The 10,824-nt window shown below is 43.7% G+C and overlaps 1 protein-coding gene across 4 annotated transcripts in view; it reads left to right on the forward strand.

The window, feature by feature from the left end:
* The window catches only part of LOC146195963 (uncharacterized), a 31,963-nt gene extending 22,491 nt beyond the window's left edge, over positions 1-9,472 (forward strand). For 2 of the 4 annotated variants that reach the window (XM_084596307.1, XM_084596308.1), the window contains exons 4-5: positions 4,475-4,540; positions 9,253-9,472. In XM_084596307.1, the coding sequence (XP_084452433.1) occupies positions 4,475-4,540; positions 9,253-9,360 (174 nt within the window). In that variant the 3' untranslated portion in view covers positions 9,361-9,472. Of the gene's footprint in view, positions 1-3,141; positions 3,332-4,474; positions 4,541-7,345; positions 7,420-9,252 lie in introns of those variants that run through there. The other 2 variants (XM_084596309.1, XM_084596310.1) reach the window with 2 other exon arrangements.
* Positions 9,473-10,824: the final 1,352 nt, after the last annotated feature.

The following is a 10,824-nucleotide window of genomic DNA, read 5'->3' on the forward strand; positions in this document are numbered from 1 at the left end:
TAGCCATCTTCAGGCCGGGTGGAGCACTGAAATGCACAACACTGTGGCATTTGGCGAGTGCGCTGCAACGAGAAACAACGTGAGCAAGGTCTTCTTGGCTTGAGCCGGTGTGAAATGGAGCCAGAGAAAAAAAAGCTTGACGAAAACAAAAAGCCCTCGGGTAACTATGAGCTAAAGCGGTGACAGCCAGAGAGCAATCAGCACGAAGAGGAGCACACCGCGCAGAGGCGCGCAGCCAGTACTCGTCGCGCGGAGCTGGTAATCAGACTAGGTGGCGAGGATGTGGAGAGTTGGTGACGCGGTGGTGGTAAAGTACAGCGCAGCAGTACTTTCTTCTCCTGCAGGGAATTTAGCCCCTGTAGGCGGCGCACAGGACGTATACTAGGGACTCGGTACGACTCAGCAGTCCTCAAGAAGGGTTTAGTATTGCCATTTGGCTCAATATTTACGTGAACAACAAAATTTCGCACACCTTTCTGAAGTTTTTTCGCATCGTCGGCGGGCACGATGCGGAGCCTGGCACAATTTGATGGGTGGCTAACTGCCGCAGGTAGCTGGCGACACGCCGCCGGGCAGCTGTTCGCAAGGTTTGCAGCAGGAAAATCACTCGATTTTGGTCGGCCTTTAGGTAGTTAGCTAATTAGTTGGCGTTGTCCGGTTAGACTACAAGTGGCTGGACAGAAAGCTCCATGCGACTGAGCAAAGTAAAAGGGGCGAGAATCCACAGGACGCAGCCAAGAAAAATGATCGTACACTTGAAACAACAAGGGGCGTCGATATATCTGTTTTATGTCTTGCAAAATAGAGAGAGAACCTTGAAATGGATTTAACGCATGCACTTACTGACGTACTGCTAAGGCAAAAGATTTTCTACATGCTTACGTTAGCGCAGCTAATGATGTCTTTGACTATTTGTGCCAGAATGATTAGGTCCATAGCGCTACGGATGTGAAGCTCGCACAGCTCCGGCGTTTATTAGTATGTGAACATTAGTTGCCTATGGTTGAGGTTTCTCGTCCCCAAAAGTTTTTACACGAGTAACCCAAAACGAATAATTGTATTGAGGCACAGCAATCTCTTTTGGGAAATCATATGGGTAAAATTAAGTAATGAGGTAATTTTTTAGCCAAAAAGTCAGATATCGAAACACCCAGGCGAAGTAATGGCAATGTCTGGATGTGACGTCACGTTCCTAATCACGTGACATGGTCATGAGGCTGGAAATTCAGCGTGTCTGCTTGTGTGTCACATGAAGGGAATCTGGGTGTTTGAGAAAAAAGCCAGAAATAAAATGAGTAGAATTAATCACAAACTGTGCAGTGTCGTTTATTGAAAAGAGAATAACTTTAAAAGAACATGCCACACAATGTCGTCAGCGACGTATCTGCTGTCATAATTTCCTTATTTGAAATCTCTACAAGGGGCAGTACAAATGAAGATACAAATATTTAGTGGGGCCATATACCAAATTTTCACTTAAATGTAACCGAAAAATCCGACCTTACACTAGAAGCAATTAACAATAGTTTTGGAGATATCAATACTGATAGCGCGGTCAAAATAGGCGGCATATAGTCATACAGGATACCAATAAACTAGGAGACTCAATATTTAATTAAGAAACGGCAAAGTTTGAAAGCCTCTAAACCAATGGGCAGGATATAACTGGCACAGATATCAAAGCTAATCAATAAACGTAAACTGACTACTTAGAGCCTACCTAAATAATAAGGCCTAAATAAACCGTGATGAAAATTGAGCGTAGTATAAAGGGCGGTCGTAGCCTGAAATCAGTGAAGACCGAATCAGGCACAGGAAAAGCTCAGATGTACGTCTGAGGCACCAAAGTGGGCAATATCAATACTGATATGGACAAAGTAATCAAATTAGCCGAGACATTTTATACTGACTTGCACAGCAGCCGGAGTAGTAAAGGAAATCATAAGATTGGCAGTAGTAGAGCAATCAGGCGTTCCATCATTAACGTAGCACGAGGTTAAGAAAGCTTTAGAAGCTATAGAAAGGACATAGAGAATCTTGTGAGGATCAGAGAACTACAGATTTGTTGAGGGACGGGGGGTATGGTGCTAGAAAATCTGTCCCACCTGTATGAGCAGCGAAGTATGACATCGTAGGTACCGGAACATTTTAAAAATGCTAACATTATTTTATTCTGTAAGGAAAACGGCGCTAACGACTTCAAACATTACAGGGCAATCAGCTTACTACCATTTACGTACAAGGTATTCACTATGGAGATCAAAAAAAAAAAGATCAGGACCACCTAAGACTTGGATCAACCAAAACATCAGGCAGGTTTTAGGAAAGGGCATTTTGCCACAGATCATGTCAATAGTACCAGCCATGTGACAGAAAAGTCCTCAGAGTATAACCAATATCTATACAAAGCATTCACTGACTAAAAAAAGCCTTTGACTCAGTGGAAGAGCTGAGCGGTTATGCAGTAATTAAAAAGTGAGGATGTAGGTGAGCATTATGTAAAAGTACTGAAAGATATCTATAGTAGCTGCACAGCAACCCTAGTTCAGCGTAAAGACAGTAATGAAAAAATTGTTAGGCAAGGAGACACAATCTCCCCTGTGTTATTTACAGCTTGCTTAGAGGAAGTATTCAGACTTCCTTCTGGATTTCCGAAGGGGCAGGACAGCGCCAAGGAGGGGTGAGCGCATATCTCTGTGTTGGCGACGTAATGCTGTGGTTGGAGGCAGGCGAAGCGTTGCGCACCTCCGTTTGGAAGGTATTCAAATCCCGAGCAGGTGTGGCGATAAGAAGCACTGGGCAACGCGCGATGATCTTGTGACATCAGGCCCTGTCGAGGGCAGCCCTAGGAGATGTGCTCAGTAATACCACAGCTGCAACATAAAAGTTGCGGGGGCCACTGGTAGATTTTAATAGTGGATGTAAAATTGTTCTGAACGGCAATTGTAGTCGGGCCTGCATTCCTAACTAACGAGCTGCTGGGAAGAAAGTAAGTCGTGATATATTCTCTGTGGTAATCAAAGCATGACGCATTTCGCGCCGTGGTGTAGGAATCTTACGGGGTCGCGGGTTTTTATTGCTGCGCGGGTTATATTGCTGCGCGGGTTATATTAGGGTTCTTTTCGGAACGCTGAATCTGTTCCGCTGCAGTTCTTCTCCAATTATCCGGCGTATCAGATCAGCCATCGACTTCGGAGCAGCTGAATCAGCACTCGCAACGAATGTGACTTTGGCCAGTTGTCCAAATTTAACTGTGATGCGACGTAGCTTCAATGTTTCGAAAGTACGGCAGTTCCTGACGACGCAAGCAGTGAAGTTGAAATGTTTTCTGGTAACGAAATGTATACGCCTTCACCAATCCCTTTGAGTAAGTGCCCCAATTTATCTTCCTCGGACAGCCATGGGTTTACAATATTGCGCAACTTCAGCATGTGCTAGATATATTTAGTGCATGTCCCACCAGGTATCTGGGCTCGCTGCAGCAACGTTCGCCCTGTGCGGTTTTTTTTTCGGGCATCAGGCGCCAAAACACTTCTTGATTTCTTTTGTGAAACGATCCTAGCTGGTGAGCTCTCTAATTGTCAAGCCAAATCAGGTTTTGTTTGGTTTGGGGCGTTTAACGTCCCAAAGCGACTCAGGCTTTGAGAGACGCCGTAGTGGAGGACTCCGGAAATTTCTACTACCTGGAGCTCTTTAACGTGCACTGACACGCCTTGCTTTTCGCCGGCAGAGAAAAGCGGCCGCCGAGGCTGGGATTCGATCGCGCGTCCTTGGGAACAATTGTCGAGCGCCGTAACCACTGCGCCACCTCGGCGGGACAAATCAAGCCAAATTAGCACCATCTCTTCCTACAACACTACTCTCACTAGTTTCGTAGTCGGGTAAACACTCGTCGACTTATCACATTTCGCGCGAAAGATGGGCGGCTTGTGATAATCCTCGAATTTGCCCACAGCAGGTGCTCACAGGCCGGCGTCACCGCCTTGAGCAATACAAAATGGTATTGAGCTGCCTAGCGGGCTCCACCACAACTTATGTTACGTATTCAGTACGTAACGGCGGTGGTTACTTTTTGTCTAGGCACTGCGAGCCCCAAGCCACACAAGCTTCTACTTCCTCTTTCCCACACTTGTGCCTTCTCATGACGCCCAAAAGCACAAAACAGAATTAATGTTTTCTTTCCTGATTTTACTCTAGGTGATGCATGAATTTAAGGAATACATTCCTGTTCGGATGACGGCAGTACTAAACATATGATTAACTCTGGGAGCCAATTGCTACTTCCAATACCTCTCACAGTAGTGTTTCATTTGTGTGATTTCTATAGAGCAAAAGTCCGGATAAAAAAGCACCACTTAACGAAAGGCAGCAGAAAGCCAGAACCTCTTTTCCCCTGGCTCTTTGTGCTAGGAATGATGAAACTTATCCAGAATTCTCGGCTTCTGTAACTGATTCTTCCTTTCCTTTCCTGCAGGCGGATATTAATAAAGGGTGCGTTGGTCCAAACGGAAAGCTCCGTAACAATGGATATCCTTGTATGGTATGTTCTAAGCAGCTTTTATGCATACTCTACAGAGTTCTCGTAAGCTTTCAGCACTACCTTTATAATTATTTGTAAACTTAAGCGCACGCAGTGCAAGGCGCTGATAACCTCAACGTGGTTCTAATTTTTAAATAGGTCTAGATATTCGGTACTATAGGCTGCGGAATGAAATGTTTAGCAGATATAGGAGGAGTGTGTTGGCTTTTATTGTGCTAACGGTAAGTTGTTTGGAACAGACAGCGTTCATGAAAAAAATTGATCCTGGCTAGACTTAAGAGAAATCGTCCCTTAATAAGCAGTTTGATTTGGAATTATCCACTTACAAGAACTATGAGCAATGAACTGCTATGCGTGAAGAAAAGAGTCTTACAGCAATAACATTATAGCGGGCTTATGCTAGCCGCGTGCGTTCAGTATGCTCCTCTCTTTCTATTGCAGCGCCGCCCAGTTATTTCAATGCCTCCCCATGAAAGAAGCATTAAAGTATCGTAAATTACGTGGGTCTTATCGCGCTAGAGACACATGTATAATAATGATTATAGCAAAATTTTGTTCGTCTTTGGAACGCTTTCATGGCTGAAGCACGGAACACTGCCACTTTGTTCATAGGTGAATGGACACTTTGGCTAGATCGCATGGGACCCGCTGTAAACTGCCATTTCGTTTGCAGGGCGACACTCCCATACAAAAAAGAATATTAAGTTATTTGCTTCGTTTCATTACATTAGCTTTTCATGGGTCTTCAGGGAAGCAGAGCAGCGTCTCATTCATCTACCTGTTCTCTGTCGCTTTTGCCAGAAATTAGATGACCTCAAGCAACTTCCTTGATACGGGCATGAAAGACTTGGGCGACCTTGTAGGGTCGCTCAAGCCATTCATGCACGTATCAGTGAAGTTATTAGAGTATCTGTTGTGTTGTTGTCTGCAATCAGTTTTGTTATGGTGCTATTAAGACTGCTTATCACTCATTATTAAAATTTCATCGCATGGGAACGTGTTTATAACTATGGAGATTCTTTTTTTTACAATGTTCGATTTCGCATTGCATATTTATGTCCTTAAAAATTGGTCTTCTAGTTATATTCGGTACTGCGAAACTACTTTTTATCTGGCTTATGAATGATTTATAGAGAGAGATGAAAGTCTCTTTAATTCAAAAGAGGGGAAAATCCAACTCTCGCTGGTTAGTCAGTGGACAATCGACGCGCTACGCGAATGCTGCGCTTGGCTACGTAACGTGTAGTCTTCTCTAAACTTGAGTGCACTGATAGGGGATAGAGATCTCTGATAATAAACTAAAACATTCCCTACGTGAACCGCCACTGCCATGCTGCTTCGAATTATTCGGCCAGTACTCAACAGCAATTTATTTATAAAAGGCATGTTATGATTCATTTTGCTGGTTCCTCGCAGAAGCTATGCTAGTCAGGGAGCCACATATGAGGGTTGGGGGACGTGCCACAGATTTAAATTCATTACCATAGCAGCCGCACACGTGCGAGCAGGTGTGGGGTAGTGCGGACGTATAGGGACGTGCAGGACTAAATAATAAACCTTGTTTTTAATATTGAACACATACAGCACGAGAGCTTTTCATGCTCTAATAGGCGCTACGTCGTCGTTGAGGCCGGTTCTAGACGCAAGGCATTGTTGCCTGTGCAAAAAGTAAGCATCACCGCAATTCTAAAAGCGTTATATACAAAAGAAAAGTGAGAGAAAAATAAAATTACGCACTCATTACACAAAGCACTACACAGCCCGAGCTAGATAGGGAACGAAGTAATATGAGGCAAACACAGCAGGTTAAGTAAAAAAAGAAAATTATAGCTGGAGGTTTCACTTTGGTTACTCTGGGTACATGGCTACGCTCAAAGGCCATTTACATGTCATGTACATGTACATGGCTACGCCCATTGGCAATCTTGGATTATACACATTGTGCGTTTCTCCGAACGTAAAGCCCGTTCTTCATTGGTCTATTCGACACACCGCCGTTTCAGGGCCTCACTCCGAAGTGCCTTCGAGTTCCGACGTGTTACTGTAGCAGGTTGTTCGTCCTCTATCGCGCGCAGTTTTATAACAGAGGCAGCAGCCAGGGAGCTCCTTTTTATACACGCATCACCCTTCTAGCGACCTCTGCTTCCATGTCACACTAACGCAACTTTACAAGACGTTTATCTTGACAGTAGTCACGGGTCATTTGGTGGCCTACGTGACTATGCCCCAACATCACATGGCGACCACCAGGTCACGTGACCTTGACTTTGATAGTGGACACGGGCCAGTTGTCCTAGTCACTATGCCCCGGTCACATGGTGACCACATGACTTAACACAGGCGTTTGACCTCTTAATCTCATTACATTATTCTTGACAGAGGTAAGGTGCCATTTGGTGGCGCACGTGACTGGCCCAGTCACATGGCGACCAGCAGGTTTAACAGAAAAGTTTAGACCCTTATATCTTGCCAACGTGACCTTGATAATGGTCACGGCCTACTTTGTGGCCTATGTTACTATACGTGCGGATATTCGGGTGACTTTGCAATAGTCTAGAAAATTTACTGCACGTTACTCAATATTACTATAACGGTTTTCGTGGAAGATTTTTTCCAAGTCTTTCCGCCCTGAAGAACACTGCACAAGCTGAGCACGAGGTGAGAGGTAGTCTTTTATCTTATCGGAAAGCGCTGGATGCACGTGGCGGCATAGGACAAAAAGAAGCATCTAGGGAGTTCAACGTCAACATTCAACCGGAAGTGCAGCAAAACCATTGCGTTCTGTAAATAAAATCTTGATTGCAGGGTTCCGGGGCGGGTCGTATGAGTGAAGCCCCGACAAAAGTCGTACATCTCATGGAGGGCTTCATGGTCTAATGGTAGGTTTCACTCACCTGAGAGTGCGCTTCTGAACACACACAGATGCTATGTAGAACATGTAGTGACACCGCGGTCTTAAGGGTCAAGAAAAGAAGCACGAGTAGCAAGAAAATGACATGCCTGTTTTTCAAAGTGCCTTTAGTAGAGAAGCGTAAATGGCTTGGAATAAGGGAACAGAGAAGGCAACAAAACAGAAGAAGCGCACATAGACACAAGGACAACGCAGCACTGAGAAGTATATTGATCAGAACCCGCCAATCTTCTTATTCTCTTTACGTCTGCAGCCAACGTCGTCCTTTTCTTTATTATGCTGCCGGTGAGCGTAAAACATAATTCCTTTTTCAACAATACCGCTGAAGGCGTGCTAATACTTTGGTCTCCAGAGTTCCTGTTTGCACATGGTTCGAAAATTTTTCTTGCTAACCAGTACTTAATCCTTTGAAAACATTCACAAGGCCAGATGAACATTTTTGGTCTTTTCAAATAAAGCAGTCTTTGCAGTGCACTGCGAGGTTAGTTGCTGATTTCTCCGATATTGCCATAGCGTGCTCTCTAATTCTGTCATTAATGCATCTTTCCGCTTGACCAATTGATTGCTTTCCACAATGCAAGGGAATCTGATAGGCAATCTGATACGCGATCCGCTGGATACAATTGGAGTAACTTGTCCGGTGCGCAGGTTTGCATTTAGACTTGTGCTGACGAACAAGCGGATGTTTGCAACAGAAGACTTTAAAAGACATAAGTGGTCAGTGGTAATATATATTCATGGATGGACCCTTAATCTGATGAGCATTGGACACGGGCACGGCATTTGGGTTTATGCTACGGCACCATACAGAGCAAAAAGCATGTGTGCGTGGGTGAATAACCAGGAGTTTAAGTCAACATGCAAAAGTGCGCACCGGACAACGTACTCCAATTGTATCCAGGGGATTATCTTTTAGACACCTTTGCATTGCGGAAAGCAACACGTTTGTTAAACAGGAAGATGCATTAATGACAGAATTAGAGTGCACGCTGCAGCAATATCAGAGAAGTCCGACACTAACCTCGCAGTGTACTGCAAAGCCTGCTTGATTTGCAAAGTCCAAAAATGGCCAGCTCACCTTCATAATGCAAAAGGTGTTGAAAGGATTAAGGACAGGTTTGCAACGAAAATATTCGAAGCATGTGCAATCAGGAACTCAGGAGACCGGTGTGTTAGCACGCCTTTACTGGTATTGGTGAAGAAGGAATTAGATTTTTACGCTTACCGGTCGGACGTTAAAGATAAGGAAGAAGTTGGCTGCAGACGATGAGTGAAGAGAGAAGAAGACGTGCGGGTTTTGATCAATATAGTTGTCAGCGCAGCGTTGTCCTTCGGTCTGTGTCGGCTACCTCTATTTTTGTTGCCTGCTCCATTGCTTATTCCAAGATGTGTGACTAACTTGCTCAATGCTCAACGCTGTTATTGTGCGTAAATATTGTTGCATCTGCGAGCGAGGGCACTGATGGTCGGTAACAGAACGATATCAAGCGTGACGCGCATGGCTGTAAAACACCTAAAATCACCTCGCACTATCTCGTGCTCAAACTGCTTTTTGATGTACTGAAGGTTAAGGCGTGGGTACTTCTAAGAAGTTTCTCTCCCCACCGATTTTGGGGTCGTTTATATTTAGGTATTTGCGATGCAGGCGTGCAAAGTGTGCATCTATCAGTCGGCGGTTAGGTGACCGTTCAACTTGAATCATGCTGTGGAAGGGAAGAACGAAGCAATATTGCTTAACATTAGCAAACATTTGTGTTTGTACCATTGCATTTGAAACCTATATACTCGTTTTTCGTTCCAGAAGCGACTGCGTGGTCAGGATGGTTTGACGGTATTTGAATGCTACCTTGGAAAATGCTTCCATGGTTACTGCAAGTATAGCACAATTGGAAAATGCGCCACCGCGTGAATTTAAAATTGCTCTGTATCGCTGTTTACATGTGACTGCATAAGGTCCATGCAGATAAAGGTTATTCTTATCAAGACACATAGGTTGTGGAATAAAGCTTTGAAATCTTTCATTGCTATCAGTGCAATATTTTTATATATAGTAATAGAACAACCGTGTCGGGCGAAGTGACATTCGATGGTATTCCCTGATTCCTGCTAAACTTACCAGACATATATGATGACTCACAAAGCGGGAAGAGGGAGAGAAACCGTGGGGGGACCAGTCAACAGTACAAAAAGGCAGACTGCAGCACGCCCACGCTAGTACGCTCTGGGGAGATATGGTCTCTCGGCCCACTCTCGCGGCCGCTCGCTCTGGGGAAATGTCTTGTTTTAATCACTGAGACTGCGGGGAACTCATCGTATCTCTTCATCTTGTACGGCCGCCACTACCGATCAACTCTGTAACTACGATGGAACAAGAAAGCCGGGAGAATTTATTTTTGTCCCAAACTGTCGGTTAATTGATTATTGTTTTTGTCTCTGTTGAAATCTTAATATGGCTTAGCATTTTACGCTGCGTTTTCTGTGTAACTATTGCGCCTACTTACTTTATCTGGAATACTCGCTTTGCTTTCTTAGTCTTCTTTTATCGCAGTGTTTGTTCATTATCAGTTTTTCCACTCGTAATTTACCGAGTCGTCTTTTATCGCTATCATGTCGTGGCAATTGTTTTCTATTATTATGTAGTATAATTTGGACTACTAGTTATAAATATCCCATTGTTTGTAAACAAAAAGTGATTATTGAACTTATTCCTCAACCACGCTCCGACACACATACTTCACGGGTTGACCAGCCTAATCTTTAGCTATATCCTTAAGCCTGATAGAGGTATAGCAGGTTACCATGAAGGGGATCCCGCGCCTCTGTTGACCGAAAAGGCAGGGGTTTGTGACACTAACAGCCATCATATTATTGTGTTGTTTTCATGTTAATAAAAATAGGTATGGAATATTTTTTCTTTGATTTTGTTATTTTTCACCATCCTCCTCATATTCATAATCCTTATGCAAGTTTTATGCAGCCTAGAATAGGTAAACTTTGCATATGTCTTTTTCATGTTGATACTATGTGTACAAAAATGTGGCAGTTACTAGTGCAGCATTGGGTACACTTGAATTGGGTACTAGTGATCTGTATTGGTTCCACTTTTACTTATATTCTTGATTAATGACGTTGTTAGAGGTATTTCCGTCAGTGTGAAGTTTTACGCGGATCATGGTATTTTGTACAAAATGTTCTTCAGTTGATGACCAAGTGTGTCTAAATAATAATTTCGCAAAAGTCATTGCGTGGTGTAATGAATGGCAGATGTTTGTTAATTTTGAAATAACAGTTCTCATGAATATTACACATAAAAAAAGCCTGTTCACTTTGTGTACGGTACTATCAATATGTCAATAATAGAGGTGATAGTGTA

This window comes from Amblyomma maculatum, chromosome 3 (genome assembly GCF_055883805.1).
Source record: "Amblyomma maculatum isolate TAMU_Amacu chromosome 3, ASM5588380v1, whole genome shotgun sequence".
Classification (NCBI taxonomy): Eukaryota; Metazoa; Arthropoda; class Arachnida; order Ixodida; family Ixodidae; genus Amblyomma; species Amblyomma maculatum.